The sequence below is a fragment of the Dermacentor silvarum genome, chromosome 4 (genome assembly GCF_013339745.2).
Source record: "Dermacentor silvarum isolate Dsil-2018 chromosome 4, BIME_Dsil_1.4, whole genome shotgun sequence".
Lineage (NCBI taxonomy): Eukaryota > Metazoa > Arthropoda > Arachnida > Ixodida > Ixodidae > Dermacentor > Dermacentor silvarum.
Window position 1 is genome coordinate 50,619,647 of NC_051157.2, and position 22,674 is coordinate 50,642,320.

General features: G+C 47.1%; 1 protein-coding gene across 1 annotated transcript in view; it reads right to left on the reverse strand.

The window, feature by feature from the left end:
- Positions 1–9,091: 9,091 nt before the first annotated feature.
- The window catches only part of LOC119448606 (PDZ domain-containing protein 8-like), a 65,659-nt gene continuing 52,076 nt past the window's right edge, over positions 9,092–22,674 (reverse strand). Inside the window, exons 15-17 of the mRNA XM_049666427.1 lie at positions 13,597–13,704; positions 10,121–10,303; positions 9,092–9,325 (exon numbers count right to left, since the gene is read on the reverse strand). Coding sequence (XP_049522384.1) covers positions 9,092–9,325; positions 10,121–10,303; positions 13,597–13,704 — 525 coding nt within the window. The remainder of the gene's footprint in view (positions 9,326–10,120; positions 10,304–13,596; positions 13,705–22,674) is intronic.

Genomic DNA, 22,674 nt, shown 5'->3' on the forward strand with positions numbered 1-22,674 from the left:
CCAAACCTTTCCGCTTCGTCATTCGTCATCACTACGTCATTCACTACGTCATACGTTCATAGAGAGACATGGCGAGCGGCAATATGCGTTTGCTTTTGTTGTTGGATCTTTCACTCTCACTTTTTAGGGGAGAGTTTTAGGGGAAAGTTTTGCAGCGTGGATGCCATAAAATCCTGGATCCTAACCATAGACAGTTTCGCTGTAAAAGAAAGGTTTTACGATAATTCAAAGGGCCAGTGCACTACCGTTCGAAGCCAGATCAGGGTGCCTGAGAACAAGGTGTTATACAGGGTGTTCATTTTAAAGTTTTACCGAAATTTTAGAAATCGTCTGTGGCAGGAAACACAATTCTTATCATTGAGCTGGGTTGTTCGATGAGGCGGACATTAGTAGCACGTGAAATCGAAACACATATTCAACTAATTACAAAAAATTCACTAATTAATGTAGGTAAGTAATTTACGACACATATTGCAATTTACGAATTGTAGCCGGTGAGCTTTTCAGGCGTATCCACTTGGAATGAATTTCCAGAGTGACACCAGTTTGTAGATATGCGCCATCAAACTCGCCGTAAAAATACACTGTTGTTCCACTTACTTTTTTACCAAAATGCTGTTTTACACATTGTAGCTCAAAAGTAACTGGAACCCATGTATTTCGTCCCACACTTTGGGAAATATCTCGAAACAGGTGTCATCCTGGAAATTCATTTCAAGTGGATGCGTCTTGCAAACACACCGGCTGCAATGCGTAAATTGCAATATGTGTTGTAAAGTAATTCACTAACAAGCGGATGACATTCCACCTCGTATACAGCGCTGCTGTGATTTCGCAAGGAACGAGGGCAGGTAAACAGGAAAAGAAATGCCGTTCGTGTAGGTTTCGTAGCTCTGTCAGCGTATCATTACAGGTCTGCGGGGTTTCTTTAAGATGCGCATGGGCTATCTCTCGGTTACGTTGCGGAACAAATCCCCTGAAAAAAAAAATAACGATTTTTTATGTATACGCAATGACGGTGTCTATGAAGAGCTGGGTGGGTACTCTGTAAGTGTCAACCTAGTGGACATGTCCATTTCGTCTGCTGCTGAAGTGCTGATTGGCTGGGGCGCCTGTCTCCTTCTGACGTGTACCTCAGCCAAGTCAATCAGAACTTAAGCAGCAGACGAAATGGACATGTTCATTAGGTGGACACTTACAGCATACCCCCCCCCCCCCTCCCCCTCCCGGTCATTCAGCATGCATGACCCCTTCTTTATACGATTCCGCTTCCCTTTGTGTCCGCAGGATTTTTTACGACATTTAATGTTGACAAGTTGCAAGGATATAGCGAAGAAGGTGTGTCTGATCAGATGACGCGCGCGTCACGAATATAGTGTTGTACACGGCCATACTGGGTGTACGCGAGCGCTTCGGTCCGGCCGTGGTTGCGTGTTCCCGAATGTAGTACGCTAGCACTAGGGTTAACTCGTAATTCGAAATGTATACGTTGAGACAGTATAGATAGCGGATGAGCTCGCCCCGTCGCATCAGATTATAGGCAGACGACTGCGTTGGCCGTTATCGTTGAGATTCGAGTGTTGCTTGTCTATACTGGGCAGAAGTTCGCCCGATAAAGAGCTACATTTTTAACTCGTACTTTCGGCAGTGCTTGGTTCTTATCCGTCACTACAAGGAGACAATACACAGCATGCCAATTAAGCTTGGCGTCATATTTGACCCTGCAATTGGCAGTGCGCGTCTATAGTAGCCTCAACGAACGAGGAGCGTGCAGTTGGGTTTGACCATCTCGATGGAGGCGAAATGCAAAAATGCCCGTGTGCTTGCGTTGTAGTGCACGTTAAAGAACCCCAGGTGGTCAAAATTAATCCGGAGCCCTCCACTACGGCGTGCCTCATAATAAGAGGTGGTTTTGGCACGTAAAACCCCCGAAAGAAGGGTTTGAACCTCTCGGCTGCCTTGAAACAACACGAAAGCTGAATTTTCAAAGCGGATAGCGCAGTCGCAATTTTATGCTGCGCACTGACGGTGAGACAATTCAGTGCATTTTTGTCGGCTTACGCGGTCCACAAACCTTAATCGCCATCTGTGCACGCGTACAGAAACAAAGGGAAAGCTTGGTGCTCGTAGCCGCCATCGCCATTGTAGGCGTCACACACGGCGACTGGCCGTTGGGTGGTGACCGTGTACCAAACGTGCTTGCGATTCGTGATAAAGCGGTGCTCGTTTGCATTGTGCTTACCCGACCGACACAGTTGTTATCGTGAGGTGCATGCCTTGCATGTGCGCATACCTGAACAATTGCATGTGCGCATACCTGAACAATTGCCCTGGGGCACGCGCTGCTTGCGCCAATCGGCCAACGACACGGCATAGGCGAGTTGACGGCGCCTGTGCATATGCGTGTTTTCTGTGGTGTTGCTTTGGAGGGTGGCTGAAAGGTACACAAACCCGAACTCTATGTGTGGGCGGAATGTGCCTTTCTGTTGTATCTGTCGTTCAGTTTGCGCTACAACAAAATAGAAAGTACATTAACGATACAAACGGTAGAAAAAAAAAAAAAAGATTTCCATGCATTTATGTTGCCACAGTGGGGTAGAGTGGACAAGTTGTCATGCCTATTACTGCTACTCTTTAATTTTGTGTTATTGCTCAGCATGCCAAATCAGAATGGACACTTTGCTTGAACTTGTACCCCTGTGATCTGCTTAAAGGAGGAAAAGTTATCAGATGGCGATTATGTCTTGTCCACTCTCAAAGGGAATACAATCTAACCCGGATACATCAAATAGGAAGGGGATCACAAAAAAGTTCGATATATAGGTAATTCGATATATAAAATAAAAGTTTTATACAGAAATTTTCAAGTGGAATTTACGGCTATTCCATATACAGAATAATTCTTTGTATGTAGGTTCGATATATCCGGATTCGACTGTATCTATATGGTACAATAGAGCTAATATAACAGCAACGGTTCTTGACCAACAGTGTAGATGAACAAGGGACGCCTCAGCCTGGAGGAAGCATTTATACGAGGGAACTTAATTCGTCCGGGGCCTTGTCAACAAGTGCTCTTGTCGCAATGTTGGCTTCAAGCTGCGACTTCCCTTGTTCGTCTGCTATTGACTACTTCCATTCTTCAATTCTCCATCTTCTTGTGACTCCCTTGTCTTCTTTTTGTAGCAGTGGTTCTTGAACGTTTTCAAAACGAAGCCCCCCCCATTATGCGTCAGGAAGACACCTGTGCATAAAAATGAAGTTTGCAGGTTTTCGTGTCATATCTATATAGACTGCAATCGATGGCGAAATGTTATAGTGGATCATATACTGTACCACTTGCCGAGACTATGTACCGCGCCTGGGTGGGTGCATGCATACGGCGTATATATCGAAAGAAGATTCATACCACAGAAGAAAAAAAAAAAAAAGGGAGGGAGGCGGGGGGGGGGGGGGGGGCGGCAGGACATCCTCACTGGGGAATTGTCCTATAGTGCGTTCTCTGTAATCATTACTTATGAAGCCTATACCGTATACTATCGAAACAAAGACTGCCGTATTTTGCAAAGAATACCACGTACACTATGACGATCTCCCCAGTAAAAACTCATTTTTACTACCAATCTTGTGCTAGGTAAATGAAATAAATGTGGCTGCAGTGCTTTTGTTTCTCGCATAATTTGTCCGCCGACACGCTCGCCTTCGTTCCAACGTAGGGTGGTGCCAGCCGTTTGAAGCCAGGAGGACGAAGTTTAGGCAAATATATGTATTAACGATCACTCCCAAATTACTTTTATTTTCGTATCTGTCAGGTAAATCTATTTTCGAATTATCATAAACGTTATACTTCACCCTGATTTACTTTTTAGTTTAGGTTTTTCTCCATATCCCCCTTCCCTTTAACCTTTAACCGCCGGCTTGTTAGCCAACCCCCACCGTAGGAGGAGCCCCATGCGTGATAGGCAACAACATCAACAACAAGCAAAACAAGCAAGCAAGCCGGCTGACGAAATATAGCTTCGGAGGTTCGTGCGCCCTCAAGTAGGTGGCGGTATAGGCGTTTAGAAGTTTATGTTTTCCCAGAAATTCAAGTTTAGATGGCGGTACGCTACACTGGTCTAGCCAAGCCCGTTTCGCGCGGCACATCAAGAGCCGGGCTGCGCATGCGCAAGGATCAGTGATGTCACACGGCTTGCGCACCGGAGCCACCGGAGCCGGCACCTCTCGCGCACTCCGCCGCCGCCGCGCGCGACTCACCGCCGCCGGTCTGCGCATTCCAGAGGAGTGACGTCGTAGCCGTGGTAGACGCACTGGCGCCGGCGCTCGCTCGCTGTGCAGTCGCCCTCTGACACTGCGCTGGAGCCGCTGCGCTTCTGACTGGCGTTTGCCAGTGTGGTATAGCCATGGAGAAGGAGAGCGCAAATGCTGCTCAACAGCGCAGAACGGAGAAGCTTGACTCATCGGATCCCGAAGTAGTTGCCTGGCAATTAGCGGTTCAGCGTGGGAGGAATGAACAGAAGAAGGCTATATACATGTGCCACACAATACGTATACCGCGTGTGTGTCATTGGAGCAGCAGTAAGCATGACAATCAAGCTAATCCTTGACAATCTAGACAACCAGGAAAGCTAAGAATAATCAGCTGAACCTTTGCTAACGCTACGTATATCCTGGCATAGCCGAGCTAAGCCACTGCAACTTTTTTTAATAAAGCGCAGACAGTTTGACAGAAGCATTCCTTGATGGTCGTTCCTCTCCTGCCTTCCATGTTGGAGCTGAAGGTCTACGTGACGTGTACGTAATGATCTCTTTCTTTTCTCTCTCTGTTTTCTTGCAGCGCGGCACGTTATCAGAGGCAGTTTTGCGCTTTTTCTTTTCACAGGATTGTCAAGTCACTAACGTTGCCGATGGCTTCTTTGAACGCTTCAGGCGGCACGCGTCCGACGCGAACACGACGGCTGGGACGTCGTCTCTGCTGGCAAGGAGAGTGGTTACTCCGAGAAGTGCGCGAGGGCTTTTGTTTGAATGCCCAACCGTAGTACTTCGCTGACAGGATCGTCAGCGCTTAATCTATACGCACATCAGTTGTCTGTTTGCGATGCTCGAAACCTCAAACTTGGCGACTCCGCTACGCCGATCTGAAACTCCAACAGCAACATTGTTATACTTTGCGCACATCTTCGCCTATTCCGCCACCAGACGCATTATTTGCAGTTCGCAAACCCTCCACCTTACGACCACGCGGTCTGGACAAGCCCGGACGGCTGACGCAGCCACTCCATCCGGTGGTCCCGAACTCGCTACTATGCGTATATGCCACAGTCAGGTTTGCTGCGCAGGCTTCAGCCCCTCGTCTCCGTGCTTCTTGCTTTTCGTCGAGTATGCGTTGGGTCATCATGCTCAGTAAACATTTGTACACCTATTCCTTTTCGAACAGTTGTCCTCCGTTGTTCAAACATATCACTTAGCATTGCAAACAAAGACCAGCAGAGGGTTAACTCACCCCTCGTCAAACGCAACGAATTTGAAAGGCCGTGGGAGGCGCGACTCGCCTGGCAGGACTAGAGTCACTGGAAAATTTTCCAGTGACTCTAAGCAGGACCTGGGAAGCCAGCAGGCAACCTTGGACCAGTCCGAACGAGCCGCTAGAGCCAGTTCCACAAGAACATCAGTCCGCGGTATTTAAATAAAATGTTTATTCCTCCTCCTCCATTGTTCAAATTGTGTTGTCTCATGATGATACCGTTGGTATTTAAATATGTTTCTTTTACGTGCCAAAACCACGATATGATTATGATGCGCGCCATAATGGGGGACTCCGGATTAATTTTTGACCACCTGGGATTCTTTAACGTGCACCCAATGCACGATGCACGTACGTTTTTGCATTTTGCCTCCATAGAAATGCGGCCGCCGCGGCCGGGATTTGATCCCACGCCCGTTTATATGTTCAAAGGGCCTGAACTTGAGCTTGTTAGCATGACTTCATTACGAGGAAACAGCGCGAAAAAAAAAAAGAAGAAAAGACAAGACGGACAGGACAGGCGCTGACTTCCAACAAAACGTTTATTTTTGCGAGCCAGAATATATGCGCATTCCAGGAGGGAGAGCTAGAGAGGGTTGGGGGGGGGGGGGGGGGGGGGGTGAGACACGCCTTTGCGTCCTACCCTATCTAGAACAGTGAAATTTCTCTGCTGCAGAGATAGTTAATCTCTTTGTCGGTTAATGCTACTAAAGGCGATCTGATGATTCCGTTGATATTAAAGTGGTACTTCTTTGTTTATTTTTTTTTTCGTAGTGTGTCAAGTGGTTCGCGAGTGGAAATAATGGTGTGGTTCGAAGTCTGCTTGCTGGCACCATTTTATTTGTATGGTGCCTTTCTGTCGTTAGCGAATTCAATGGCTTCGCTCTGCGGGATATGAGTTTCGATCCGCCCCACGACAGCGCGTCGACATTCCACAGATCGCGCATTCGCTCAAACAGCTCCACGAGCAATGGTTAAACAGGTTAGAGTGTACTGCGAACTCGTGTCTTCGAGCATTTACTTGTGGTTGCTTCTCGAAGAGCTTGACTTCCTACGAGCGACCGAAGGTCCTGCATGCGCGCTACAGATTATCGTGCAAAATATCTTGAGCACTTTCTCTCCCGACTCCCCACCGAGATTATATATAGAATGTGGGCCACCGGCTGTGATAAGAGACGTTCACACGTAGATCTTTTATGGCTGTGAGCGTGAAGGATGCCTGATAACTTCCGGTCAACAACTTCGTTGTGAGTGCTATACATACAGGCTGCTGCCATGTTTGAGACTTGCCGCCTTGATCGGGACGCTTTGAGTGGCTGTAACATCACTTCAAGTGGTTGGGACTTCCCTCAACGCGCTGTAGCTGAAATAGAAGGTGCGCGTATTTTCTTTCTTTTGGTAGTTGTGTTCATTTGACAGAACGTCTTCTTAACAGCGGACAAAGAAAATGCACACGTACGCGTTGAGACTTGTCAGCGGTCACATTTGCCAAATTGTCCATTCGACCATTTGACAAATTGGCCACGAACGCGGGCGGCCGATGGTAAACATTCATTGCAAAAGAAAAGTATTGAGAAGTCGGCCCCTGAGGACTACACAGTTATGCCTACAGGTACATAAGTTAACAGGGTAAGTGTCGATGAATATGATAAGACGTCGAGTGATAAGGCACTTGATCTGGCTCATCTTATGGCTTTCGTGCGTTGAGAAAAGTGTTATCTTTTGGAAATTGAGAAGGACAAATCTCAATGCCATGAAGAACGTCTCAAGCCGCAGGCACGAAGACAAGACGAATCCATGTACTACCCATAATCATTTTCGTAATAGTTGAACGATGGCAGCGCGCCAGTTTAGTAACCTTCTGTTAGGAAACTGACTGACGCCGCTGTAATAATTTCGATCCTGTCGCAATTATCTTGAAACTGAGACAAGACGGCGTTTGCTCTATAGTCGCTGCAATTTGCTTAGCTGATTAGTCCATAATCTGCATAATCTTTTGCTCGACATTATACTGGGATATTCTTGTGCACAGCGTCATAGTAAAGTCCGCCCATTAAAGTGAAAAAAAAAGTAAATGATGGCACACCTTTTGGAGACCATTCGACAATGTTCGTATTTGCTTCTCGAAATGTATTCAACATAGTACAATGATATGGCGAGCGCACTACAGTCGAACCCGGATATATAGAACCCACTTATAACGAATTATTGTATATATCGAACACCTGCAAAATCCCTTTGAATTTACTCCCATGCAAATGTATAGGGCTGGTGCACTAGTATATAGAACGCCCGTTCACCAGCACATTCGATATATAGAACGCGGTGCCACGCCCAAGACCTCAAAGTGCACTTCGATCTTTGTGCACATTGATGTCTTCTGGCACCTGGTAGGGTTGAAGAGAATGTGCAGTCAATTGAGCCTTGGGGGTCGTGTGTGCAGTCAGTTGAGCCCCGTCGAGCTGTTGGGCTAGCCCGCGTGCTACATCGAACGTCAACATTCCTTCTTTCCGATTTTCGTGGCGTCGTCGTGTGGGTTGAGTGCCTATTAGTGAGTTCATTTTCCGCAAGCGATGGGCTGCAAGTATTAAGAAACGTATCAACTTGAACTTTGCAATGAACTTGAAGTGATCCAGCAATTGTTTGCAGGTAAATAAAGTGTGCTTGCTCCCCCCCCCCCCCCCCCCCTCCCTCCCCGAGTTGCGTGAAATAACTTAGCGGCCCTCGGACGCACCAATCGGTAAGCCGTTGTCTGCCTCAGGGCCTATTATTTTATATATCGAACTTTTTTGCGATCCCCTTTAGATTCGATCAACTCGCCGCCATGCGTATTCAGACTCACAATTTAAGTTCGATTGACAGCAGCCACGAAGAAAATCATTATGCCTTATAAAATATATTACCTTTCGAAATTCACAATCGTCTGGTCGAGCAGTGCACGAATCGCCATTAATTTACCTCGGTAGCCTTGAACAATTGACTACTCACAACTTCTCAAGCTGGGAATGAGTGAGCAGATTATAACAGCTTACATACAGACTATTACAAGGCACGTAATGCTTTAATGACAATCACATCGTTGATATAGATACGGCGGTAGGTATAATGTTCGTGATTGTTGGAACCATGCACGGTCTCCACCTTCAACATTTATTTACCTAGGTAAAGCTTTTAGCCTAAGAACTGAGGCGACTCAAATTCAGTTCGAGCCAGTTAATCAGTCAGCACGCGGGCAGTAAACGACTGCCCGATTCGAGATTGAAAATCAATAGCCGTGCTTCATTTCAACAGCTGAGCTGCAGGGTCTATTTGAAGCCTACACCATCCCAACAGAAGCAGTAACGCGAACGCTATACGGCCGCTCATTTGCGAACGCTACGTCGTTATGCACTAATGTGAACACTACATCGTTCTACGATTTACGATTCAACGGTGAAGACTGTATACGTTTTCGGTGTAGACTATATACGTTTTCAACACAGCTTCGTCGTGCGGCTAGTGACGTCTAAAGTGGGCGAGTATATATTTGGCCGCTTGGTGGAAATGTACATATGCGCATGCGCACTGCTAGGCGGGGGCCTCCGAGTGCTCCGAGCCTTCGTCGTGCTCCTCGTAAATGTGTTTGAGGCCCGACGCGTAGTAGAGGAGGACCAGGTTGAGGCCCTTGAGCCGCTGCTCGCAGTGTTCGAGCGATGGGCGCAGCTCCTGGCGCGTAGCCTCGTCTGGGGTGTTCGCGAGCTGCTCTTCCAACTTGTCCCTGCGCTGGCGCTCCCCCTCGAAGGAGATCTTCACCCGCTGGTACTGCGCGGCCAAGGTGAAAGAGGCAGGAGTGCGATACCGCTGACGCTTTGTAAATGGAAGATGTAGTTATTCATGAATATGATTGTGAGTACGTCTGTTGTATGCAGACTCTCGGTAAACGCTCGTAATGGCAGAACAACCACTAATCACACACGTTCAACGTATGTACGGTGTCCCAGGTATATGATGCACCCAGTTAAACAAGAAATCCGAAGCCTTTTATTCGTGCGGGTGTGAACAAGTGTACGTTGTTTACAGTCAACGGAAGTAGTATTTCTCTGTTCTCGTAATAAAGCAGTTCGCGATAGTTATTTATATAAGGAAATAAAAAAATAATTGTTTATTTACGGCAAATATGTTAATTGCCAAGTTTTAGAGCACGTTCGACAACATGAGTTCCAGTTGTTTGCAGCACGCTATATTTAGAGATTCTGCTCCTTTTCCCGCGATTTAAAGAAAGTACATTGTTGAATCTTCGTCGTTGTTGCTGTCATGTTTTGAGTCAACAACAACAACTACAATAACAAATATTCAACATTGTCGATCCGACGTCCTGCGTCTGTTTAAAACATTGGTGCATGATAACGAGGATGATCTGCATGCGTGTACATGATTCAAATACAGATTAGTTTGCGTCTTACTATACGTCTCTGTCGCTGTCCTTTTGCACGGTGTTATATCGGGGCCCTTTCTCAACAGATTGCCTGTGGATTCGCGAGAGCGGCCGCTTATAGTGGAAAACAGGCAGAAACAGGAAAAAAAAAAAAAAAAAAGCCTCGAGGCCGTCTCGCTTACGACGTTTCTGACACGCTCCATGCGTGCCTGAGGCTCCAGGTCGCTGTGTATGTGCTTGGCAGCGGTGACGGCCTTGGAGAACACCTGCACGCCGAACCCCCGGTGCGACAGGTCGCGCAGAATTTCTTCCAACCGGCTCCCGCTGTCGGTCATCTCGAGCTGCTTGAAGAATTCGTCTTCGTACTGGTAACACGCCAGGCGCACGAGAAAGGGTTTTTCAGCGAAGACAATCAGAGGAACCGAGGATCCAAATTTTTGTTTCCTTACAATAACCCTACACAAAGTCAACAGACAGTGAAGTAAACAAAAGTCAAAGATCAAAAAGGAGGATGCCGACCATAAGACGTTTCGGCTCCCATGCGGGAGCTCCCATGTGAGTACCAATAGATTGTTTTTTTTTTTATTTGATAGAAATGTAGAATGTAGACATAATGGGGGAAAAGCGAAATGAAACTTGCTCGAAATAAGACAACTTGCCGCCACTGGGAGTCGAACACACACCTTCCTCACTGCGCGTACGATATCTCTAGCATTGAGACACAGCGGCAGTCGTCCCTCCGTCGACTTTCTTAGGTATTTGTGTGTGCGTGCTGGGTCTATAGCCCTGAGACTGAGTTTCTTAGCCAGCGCCACTAACAGTCAGGCGCACGGTTGTGGAACATACTTTTAACCGCGGACGTCTGCATTTTAATGAAAGTAACAGTTAATTTTTCCCTGCACTTTCTTTGGCTTCATTTAAAGACGATAGTCTTTCTTGGGGAACTTAAACGCTGAAAATTTGGTCTGTCTCTGTCTGTCTGTCTGTCTGTCACCCGATTCAGCCACCCGGCCAAAGTTGGACCACTTGCTTACCGCCCACACTACTTAAACTGGTACGGCTGTTCATACTTGTGAACGTTATCGATCACAAAGTAAATATTACGCATATCTGAGGCACAACATCACTAGGTAAGTATTAGGAGGTGTGTTCCTTTAATAGAAAATACATAGATACGTAACTCTAAAGACCCTAGTTTCTTAAGCTGCGCTGAAAATGCCATGCTATGCGCGCCGACGAACGACGTTCCCCGACTGCGCGCCGACGAGCGCCCTCTGCCATGGAGGAAGGAAACACTCTGCACAAGCTCATGTTTCCCGATGTATTGCCAGATGGCGTCCATGTCTCACGCAGCGCCTCCTCAATTTTATCAATGCCAGCCAGATGCGGCCGATTCAACATAAAGGAAGCGCTGTCTGAGGCAGGGCAAAACATAAATGGCCGCTTGATGAAATAATGCGGTAAAATGAAATCTGTTCAAACAAACCTCCATTGCATTTATCATGCCAGGACGGAAATGGTACGAGAACAGCATCACGGGTGGCCGCGGATCAGACCAGCACTCATGTAGTACGGCCGGCAGAAGACTATCGTCTTTCGACGACATTTGCAGCGAAGCACGCAGATACGCGGCAATTTTTTATGTGGCCTTCATGCGGAAAAGCTTTGTAAGTTCGAGCCTGTCCGGGCGGTCAGGTCCGTACAGAGCGACGCAGACATCAAAACACGACACGTAACTCTACCTTGACGTCCACTTTGCTCACGCTGCCATACGTCGCGTTTCTACGGCCCAGACCTTAAGGCCCACAGACCATCTGTAATGACACGTGCGTGTGCCTTGACGCACGCAAATGCGCTATTGCGTTCTGATGCAGCTATTCCATTCTGATGCCATGGCGTTCTGCTACACGTTGCCGCAGAGGTATGCGTTCCTTCTGATTCCCAGGGATGGCGTTAAGAGTCGAAGTTGTGCACTAGAATGGAAAGTTGGGCCAGTTGGTACGCATTCATTTTCTCGTAGATTTCAGCGCGCACAATCGACAAGGACACAAAAAAGAAAGCAACACAAGCGCTGTCCGTGTGCCCTGTGCTTGTGTCCGTGAGTTCCTTCTTTCTGACGACTGTGCTCGCTGAAGTATACAAGAAAAAATGTCACAGTTTCGCCCTAAGGGCGAAGCAATGAATGCGATAGCAACACAGCAATGTCATACGAAGTAAGGTGAGCGGCCTTGGTAGCAATATGAATTGTAGTTAACATGAGCTGATTAAGTAAGCAGGTGTGCTGCGGCGTAAGTAGACCGACATGAAGAGAGACTCGATGACCACGAGAAGGCGCGTGTGAAACGGTGGTGTTGATGAGAAGCGCTTCCCGTGGGCAGCGCGTGCGAAGGGACACACCTGTAGTGCTGCACTGCCGATCTGGGCAGCATTGCATGTGTAGCGTGCGTTGGAAAATGTGGCCCGACTATTACTAACTGAATGAACAAGCGTGGTGTGAGCGCGCACAAACAAACATGAATAGATCACACTGAATGACTGCAGCCAACGACTGTGAAAACGCTGGCAGCGAGCGCATACGCCGCGCAGCGGGCGAAGGTACGTGCGGTCTATCGCTTCAACGGAAACTGAGCGGCGAATGCACGGCGCATAAAGGTCAGAGCCGTGTGGAGATAAGAGACTGTGCGGGCGAGCGAACGACGAGCGCGGTTGTTGGCAGAGTAGAAATACCACACTATGTTACCACACTGCTCTGTTGGCAGAGTAGAAATTTATAACTCCAGCGTTCTGACTGCGAGTGTCCACGATCATCGAGTGAGATGTGTTCGTGTTTTTCTGTGCGCGCGTGGCAACGTGCTTGTTAATTTAGTTAGTAAGCGAACTTTTACAGCAGTTTATGCAGCTGATAAAACGACTAACATTACTTCGTATAGCTGTCTAATAATTTGCTATCGCAAATGATGTTGCGCCTGTCGAGTGAAGCTGCGGCTTTTTTCATTCATTTTTTGCCTCGCATATCACAGGAATGGAACCGAATTCCCACGGACGTCTGTATTAATGATAGCATCTACTTTCATGAAGCTTTAGCTAACATTGTGTACAAATAGGAGCACCTTTACATAACTACACTTACTGTTTCCTGTTCACTTGTTTTATATAAGAAACTCACTCCCCTCTGTAATACCAATCGGCTTTGAGAGTGCGATAAATAAATAAATAAATAAATAAATAAATAAATAAATAAATAAATAAATAAATAAATAAATAAATAAATTCGCAATTTCATTTGCGCAGCCCTTATACATTTCCCGTTGTATAGGGATCGACCGCCAATCTACTTCTAATAAATGTTAAATTCCATCATACGTAATGTACTTTGCCGGACCATGTGACAACTGCGATACATTAACTAGTTTTCTAGGGCCGAATTAACAAATATCTTCTTTTGTAAGCGTTCTTTCACTAATAACGAGCCGCTTTCACTAATAGTAAGTCCAGCATCGGGATTGGCTGGAATTTGGTCTGACGAACAATTCTATCGGAAGTGCTTTTTGTGAACACGTGTCCAGGTGCTTTCGTGTTGCCCGCGGGAACGAGAAACTGCTTAGTAGGTTTGGAGCCCGAACACGTATGCGTCCGGGTACGCGGCATGCATGCTCACCGTTGGCGAAGACGGTGCCGACGTCACCGGTTTTGCCTTCGCACCGAACGACTGGATGGGCATTTGGGCCTTGACTACGTTCGCCAGTAGTCGCATCTCCTGTTCTTCCTGCATGGTGGTGCATCGAGCAGTGAACACCTGATCATGCAAGTGCGTAGATACAAAGCAGGGAGGAAGGAAGGAACTAGAAGAGAGCATTGCGCAACACGATTGAAGCCGAACGTATACCGGCTCAACACAGAGCGCGCGGTAGGTTTTAGTGCTCTCTTCCGCAGGCAGAGGTACGGTATGGCAGCCGAATAATCCGGCCAATAAGCCGAGTCTCAGAGGCCCTATGTTCGGCCGATACTCTGAGGGGAAAAAAGTGAATGGCTTCATGGAGTGTTCGCTTGCTAAGGCTGGCTGAGTGACGTAATGCTCTCTCCTAGTTTATTCCCTTCCTGTCTGATATAAAGGCCAGCACAGTGTTCGCAACATCACTTTTGTGTCAGGTGCAGTGTCGAACCGAAACTGTTTGAAGCGCAGCTCCCTTTTTTCATCACAGCGTCTGAATCTTCTGCCGTCCTCGACTATGTTTCCCTTCCCTTAGTACCCATTCTGAAACTGTAACAGACCAACGGTTATGTTCTACACATTACATGACGCGCTCAACTCTATTTCTTATTGTAATTATACAACATCGGCTACACCACTTTGCTCACTAATCAGCACAGCTCTTTTGCTGTACCTTACTTATATCGTTACCGCTATCATTTTTCGTTCCATCGCTCGTTGCGCTGTCCGTAACTTCTCAATTTTCCGCTGAAGATAAATTCTATTATAGGTTTTTATTTTACAGAAAGTTGATTGCGACCAAACTGAAACTGTTAAGGATTTTCGCAAGAAATTGGCGGCAGACAGCGACAAAGCGAAAAAGAACTTCTTGTGTTAAAAGGCAAGAAATGTTGCGATAACCATGGATGAGGAGGTGTAAAACATAAAATAAAGTTAGATTATTTTTCTGGGGCGGGGGGGGGGGGGGGGCACTTGATAAGCACTGCACAAACTTGACCCAGTGTAATGCTGTAAGACAGCATCTCAGGTAATTTCGATGATGATAATCCGAAGGACAAGTGTGTGCCAGTTAGGGGCGATATGGGACAAGCTCATGAAAAGCAGTGTATGTGCATATACAAGCTCATAAAATATTAAAAAGAAACCATAAACCAGGACAAACTAAGTAATGACGTTCTCTCACCTTTGCGCTAGTTTCAGGAGCGCCTGGAATCATGAAGAGAAATAAAAGTGTATATGGACAATCTCCCTTCGTAAAAAAGTTTTAACATTAATGACAACCGCTCACCACCGACGGGCTCTGCCTCTTCCTCCGGCCACATTTTCCTGAAATGCGAAAGGAATCGTCAGCGTAATGGCCTTGCGAACAAACACTTTCGTTACGCACTACCACGTGCGACTTCGAGAGAGAGACGTTGTAAAGTAGTGAACGTGGGAGTGAGTTTTCAGTTAGGTAGCTTTCTGTGCGTCAGGAAAAAAGCATGTGCACGTTACGTATATTCTTCACTTACTGCTTGCATAAGGTCATCAGCATGGTCCTTTCTTGGCACCTGCTGTGGATGATCATTCTGCAGACCTTGCAACGCATTCCTCTGTTGAGCCAGATCTGATGATGTGCGAAAACCAAAGAAAAACGAAACAAGGAATTGACCTCTACTGCTGAGAACACGGCGAACATATGAGCATCAGCTGTTGTATGTTCTATTCTGTGAGACATCAATCAAACATAGAATGTCGAAAGAAAACAGAAAAAGAAAGCATTGAGATATTTAAAGAAGCACTCAATCGTATTATGGTGTTTGGGCATCTGTGTGCTCTACGCAGTACGAGACTTGCACCGCCCGAGGGATTAACTCTTTCCGTACCGCGCCCATTGGGTATATGGTTAGAGATCGATTTTTCAGTGCTCTGAGGTGAGTAAAACATTTTTGCGCAATCGAATGACGCAGAGGAGGCTGACACACGCCTTCTTCTCCTCCATGTGCACAAGAAGAGAGCTGCGGAACTGCACTTGGATGCCGTTAAGAAAGAGTTCGTGTCTAGAACGACAGAGCGAACAGCTACCTTCGGCCTCCTTTGACAACATCTCCTGCCCAACGCCCTCTTGTCATGCCAGCCATGAAGCTCGTCAGTCTGCGATAATAGCTTTGTACCTAGTGCCTACTTGTCTACTTGTATCACATTTGTGTAATTGTGTCAGTTCACATTTGCTTCACTGCGGGAGCGAATGCAGAAATATTAGAAATGATTTTTCGCAGTTGTCGAATCCGTTTTGTCATTTGCGCGGTCTGCGCAGGTTTTCAGTACTACTGAAATTTCCAACCATTTTTAAAGTGTATACCAATTCAGAATAAGCGAGCATGCAAATATGTAAAACTTAACACGGCTAAAATGAATTAAAACCTTAATAATCGATGTCATTAAAATTATACAAATTAATAAAATAATAAAATGTAAGGTAAATAAATAAGAGTTGACAAATATTGAGAAAAAATAACTAATGAACACCACATACAAAAACAATACTTGCCCCCCCCCCCCCCCCCCCTCACTCTCAGAAGCGTTCTGGAGTCCCTGAAACTGTATCGAGCTCAATGTTACCCCCCACTAAGGCAGCGCCGATACCAGCCGTCACTGACGATAAACTATTTCGCGACTGCTTCTAGCAATCAGTGTGGATGGCACGTACCCTGGTGTTGCAGAACTTGCAAGTCGTTGATTTCTTAAGTATGACGTCCTCGAAGTCATGAGCCAAGGACTTCACATCACTCCCGGACCTGCTCGCAGATGTGGTTACGCGCACACTGTCAGTGCTTCAAAACGATCGGGAGGGTTCAGTGCACATCGGAGCGCTCGAACTCTACATGCACGTATATCATTATCGAAAGGGCTGGTTCTCGATTAGCGTGTTTAGATGAGAAAGGTGTGCGTAGCTTCCACACTCGATACTTTGACAGCAACAGAGTCAGTTAATTTTCGATTTGCTTCAGGTTTTTACTACAGGGCATTCATGTTTCCGAACGATGAACCAGGACGATTTGTGTTGAACCATACGTCGATACCGCGCATCTGCACGTGGCGTGTAGTCCTGTACTGGCTAATGGTGGACAAAGAAGTCAAAAGCGCGCACATTGTGCCCCCCGAATAATTTCTACATATCTAAGAACGTTGTAGTCTGCTTGGCTAAGCACCAAATGTGCGCGTTGAAACCATGGCAAGTAACAAAAGCAGATTTCGCTTGTAGTTTAGAGCCGCGATTACCGCTCACTGAGAAGGTGACGGCATTCATTACTGACCACAGGGTTATGGTTGGACTAAGTCATGCAGCTGAACTCGTTCATATTCCTCCTCGATTACATCGTCTTTCCAGCTCTGCGTGTTTATCCAGTTTATATGGTTTTAGTAACAAGTTCACCTAATGGCCGAATTGGGAGCGTCACCAGAAATGTTGAATCGGCGGAGCCCCTTGAAACAATTTTTCGGCCACGAAACTCAACTGGCATGGCCAACTTCAGAAGTGCAAACGTCTATGCCGAGGTGGCCCTAGCTACCAGCACATTCACATCACCTATTCCTATTCTCGCACGCAATGCCAACTCGTGAGTCGTAACAATCTTCTAGTCGAACACTCGCGCAAACTGTTGAGCACCCGTTGTTCTAGAAGTATCGGTTCGGGTTCGGTTCGAAGCCCTGCTCACAATGACGAATATAAACTCACCAACATAATAGAAAAGGTGTTTAGGCTTTACTAAACACAGAGACGTACCTTTTGAGCGAACTTCACCTGAATATACCTATCCAGAGTAAAGAACTTACAAGGTATATATACCTGGTAGCGAAGCTTCCATAGAAGCCCATACGTTCAAAACATGGCGGCTCATCGGCGGTTCATGGGGCTTAGCGCCATCTGTGTGAGGAGGGAAAACTTCCGGCGAAAGAAAAATAATGTGACGTCATATCCGTTAAGAACAGAAATGACGTCATTTTGTTCTCAAAGACGCGAAATTTGTTTTCGGAAGCCTGCCATTAGAGCTGTATATTCAAATGCCCCGCCATTCGACTTGATGGGCGTTCCGAGCTTTCAGCGCGGAAAGCGATGCAGCAAAAGGTCAGCCGTACGGGTGTCAACATACTTCCTTTGGAGGCCGACGAACGCTTTGGACATAGAGTGCTCGTCCTTTCGTCGGACGCCAAGCCCGTCGGCCAGCGCTGGTTAAGAAACAATGAAACTACCCGCGTCACCAAATTCAGACTAACGTCGACAAGCAAAACAACACAACATGTGATGGGGGTGTATTGTAACAGGTGAACTTTACGAGCGCGCCTTTCTGCACACTTCAAGAGCTGCATTGCATTGCAAGTGCAATGCCGCCGCTATCGATGGGCGCTCTTACGGTGGGCACTGGAAAAAGGTATTTATTGATAATGATCATGTAAAATAGCGTTGTCTATTCTTTTATCGCCATGCGTATATAAAATTGATTAGGAATTTTATTTTCGTTGAATGAATCGGTGTATCGCTTTAATTAAAAAACGCTTTTTTTTCTTTCCCTTTTTTTTTCTAGTCGCGCTTCAATCGCTGCTCCCATAACTACCCTTGCTGATGTCGATGGTAATACGTTCTGAACCGCTTTTCGCCCGAAGCTTCGGGACCTATGTGGATCGACCTTCGAACTTACATAACCTCTCCCGCTGAAACGAGTAATTCTCAATTGAAATAGACTTCACTTCAACAGACCTCACTCAAAAATTTTCAGTTTTAGAATTCATTCCCCAATAGCGCCCTACGCATCTACATATTCTCCCTTCTGGAAGTGCACGAGCCGTAATAGCCGCGGTGAAGCTTTAGTGGTACTCTCTTAGAAAAAGGTAGAAATATAACTAACTTTAAGGCAGCAACTGCTTGTCATATATGTTACTACCCTGTTAGTAAGTGCAGTTAGTAACGGGAAGGTTTGTAACAGTAACCCTTTGAGTTAGTAACAGCTACTACCCAGTGACTAACTGCAGTTAGTAATGGGAGGAATATAGTATATACCGGGTGTTTTACAGCGAAGCTGTTTATGGCTAGGCTTCCGAGCATTTTTCGTGTACGTGTGCAATAATGTGGGACGATCTCGGTGATAGTGCAGAAATGGTCCGAGCGGAATGGCACATACCCCTGTGAACTCCAGGTATAGTGGGCTCCGGGACCTGTAACACGCCCTTGAACTACCCTTGCCACACCTGGGACCCAAAGAGGACCCAGGCACAAGGGTAACAACGTATCTACTGGTTAACAGGTCTACGGGTAGCTACGATCGACCCTTGCGCCAATACACTCCAATAACCATCAACTACGACCGGATCTTAGCCCAAAAGGCCGACCCGCGTCGGCCATGTCTACGTTCGCACCGCCCTCTCTTTGTCGGCGTTCCAACCGTTTGCGTGCCTAGTTTCTTGCCGCTCTACCGGGGCTGCACGCAGCCTGCACGTAGCCTGCACGTAGCCTGCACGCAGCTTGCACGTCACCCACCCTGAACCCCCAAAGAAACGGGCTTAGATACCATACGTCCCAGGCGTAAGCGAGACCCTTTGCATGCGTTCTGTAGTCATACGATGTGCAGGCTGCGCACGTTCCCTCCCGGAAACTCAGACACGAGCTCGTGCGTGTGAAAGACCCTTTGGAAAAGGACAAGTTCCCAGGTGTGGTGTACGTCATTCCGTGTGCGGACTGTCTATATGTCTACGTCCGAGAAACCGGCAACTTCAAGACAAGACTTCAACGGCACAGGAATGACATACAAAAACGACACGTTGTGTCGAACGCCTCGAACACTGCGCAGCTACGTCACATACGATTAACAGGGAAAAATCTCGCGTGATCGCCCGGGAACGAAATCATTCAACGTGTCTTTAAGTCCTTAATCATCCAAACCACGGCGCACTCTCTTAATCACAACGAAGGAAATCTGCCGTCCGTGTGTCAAATGCCTTAATCATGTCTTGGACCGCACATAAAAAGGACGCAAACTCTGCCGCATGTTTCATTGTGAACAAGGCTCCCGTGGGGGAGCCGAAACGTAAATATATTTTTAAACCGTTTTGGTCGGTGTCTAGATCTCTTCCTTTTAAGATTTTCATTTTCAACAGTATAGAGAACGAGCGCGGGTAACTTTAAGAATCTAATGAAGGAGAAAAATTGGGAGAGTGGTATCGGCGGTAAACCACTACCATAGGTTCACAGGATGCCACAAAGCAGTCTCACCCCGAGATACAACTGTGTATCGCGCACAATATTTTCTGATGCCCTTTTCAAGTTAATGCCCGTGCAAAAGAAAGCGGTATTACGCAGCTAATATAGCGAAGGGAACTAAAAGCATCGCGCGCTTTTCAACCGGAGGTACGCGAATGTGTTTTTTTTCCTTCGTTGAACTCTTTTGAACCCGAACGAACCGGTTCAGGATGCTCCGAACCGGTTTGAACCGTTATTACTTTTACTCCGGACCTGAACCTGAACCAAAAAAGTCACAGGCCAGCGCGACACACGCAGCACAGTTACAGCGTAAGCTGGTTGAGCGGCGCAAGAGTAGCTCCAATTTCGGCACCACGCACAACGGGGTCTTCGCGGCGAAGTCTCTTCGCTTCGATTTTAACGAGAATGATCTGAACTGTACGCCCGGCGTCGGCGGTGAGCTGCGGCTTGTAATGCTCTCTGCACAGCAGTTAGCTGAGCCCGATGATGCCTGGCTGTAGCTGCGCACGTAGCTCCACGATTCGCTTCTTCGGCAGCGGTTCGTACCTTGCGAGGAGACGCCATAACGTGTACCGAAGAGGTATCCAGAATACGTGGCGCACATCTAACATCGGGATAGGGTTGATTGCGCGCCTCGTCTGAATCGCATCTCGTCGCACGCGGCGGTTGCAGGCACCTTAACTAGATGGCGCCACCATACTGGCGGAGGCTCGGGTCGTCTGCGCCTGCGCGCCGGCATATAGGGCGCGTTTAAAGGGAATCTTTCTGCTGCCTGATAGCAAGCGCTTGCGTGGCTCAGTGGTAAAGTATCCGACTCTCACGCAGCGGGTCTGGGCTCTATCCCGGCGGAGAGCGGGCACTTTTTTTTCGCATTTCCGGCGATAGCGGTTACGCGGCGGCGGCATCATCGCGCCCCGAAACGGCTATTGGAATGAGCCCATAACAGTTTACGCTGTCAAACGTGAACCCGAACGCGGACTGAGTCCGAAAATATTTCGGTTCGATGCCCTGCTCATAACCGTTCTTCGCAATAAAATCTGATGGCGATGATGGTAAAGGAATATGTGCGGCCGTACACAGGAGCCGGAGCTTACCGTATTTCCTCGATGGCTGAGACGACGGGTCCCGCGGGCTCTTCCTCCCTGACTTCGCGGGCGCGCTCGAAGCTGAGCTGGGCGCCCTTGACCTTGTACTCGCCCTTGAACAGGAAGCGAAGCGTTATGTCGCCGTAGCAGTGACGCGGGTCGAAGCCCGACAGGGTGGCGTACTTGTGGAAGTCCCTGCGCAGCGTGCACAATGCCTGAAAAGTCACGTCTGCGGAGTTTCCATTAGACGAGGACCACTGTCCAGTGAATATTATCGCTGATGGGATGGCTAGCCGTGATTTAAAGGGCACTTAAGAAACACTAAATCAGTTTAGAATAATACCGAATTGAAAAAAAACGTAATCTTCATTAATTTCACTTAAAAAGTTTATCATTCGAAGGCAAAAGGAAAGGACAAAGTTCATTTTTTTAAATTTGCTTGTGCGCACGCCATTGTGACGTCAGACATTTCGAATTACTTTTTTATCGTATTCAGGCCGTTGTCGCTCAGTAAGTGTTCTTGAAGCTTGTTAAATTCAGTACTTTGTTAAATTAGAAAACAATGCAGTCCACCTTTACCGATTAAAAAAGTTAACTAGGACCGAATAAGAGACGCTGTGAGATTTCATGACGTCAGGTGAGCTGTAGCGGGAAGTTCAAGGTGGCGTCGCAACCGTTGTTTCGTTTTTGCAAATTGCCAACCATCCTCTATGTAAGAGTGGCGCCATAATTATTGTAGAAAGGCAATTTACTAATACTTATAAAATTATTTCTATTTTTAGTGTCCTTTGACTCCTTTCATGTTGGGGAGCGTGCACAATAATCCTTCTAAAAAATATTGACGTCAACCGCTGCTGTTGATAAAGGAGAGGCGTGAACTGAAATACGTGAAGCATTTGTCAAAAGAAACAAAGTCACTAGGAACATGACCGTTGAGGAGCCCTGAGCGCGGCGTTCCGCATCCTAAGTTTCCTGGCATTTTGAGAGAGAGAGAGAAATAGCATTTATTAGCTCCGAAGGAACTAAAGCCCAAGTCCGGGCCTCCTGGTAGGCTCATGGCTCCTGGCCCAGAACGTTCTTGACGTGCTGCACCAGAAGCGGCCACCATAGTTTTTCAAACCTTCGTGGGGGGTGGTCCACTCCTCCCAGCTACCAGGACGCTGGTTGTGTGGTAATTTGGAAAGTATTGTCTTTCTGAAGATGGCGTTTGCAGGGCACTCCCACAAGATGTGTTTATTTGATGGATAGGCCCCGCACTGTTTACAAGTGGGGGAGCCTGGGTCCCTGTTAATATAATGCGTATAGTGTGGTGTGAGTAATGTGTGTGTTTGTGCTTTTCGTATGATTGAGGCGTCCTCTCTCGAATGCGTGTAGGATGGTGTGTTGAGAATTGTTGATGCTTCCCTGCGAGACTTAAAAATATGTATCCTTTCCTTCCGCTGCATCTTCTGCTCTTCTCTGGGGTTGTAAGTATCTTCAACAGGCCAAAGGATAGGAGGTCCCGGATTTTCTGCGCGGGTGAGCTGGTGTGCTCTTACATTTCCTCGCAATACTTGATGGCCTGGAACCCATTATATGCGTATGTGTAGAAGGGGGTGAGCATGCATGTACATGTGGAGCTTTGTGCGTATGTGGTAAGGAAGGTCATCATTTTGAATGTCTCTGCAAGCGCTTTGACTGTCTGTTCGGACTGTGATCGTGTCA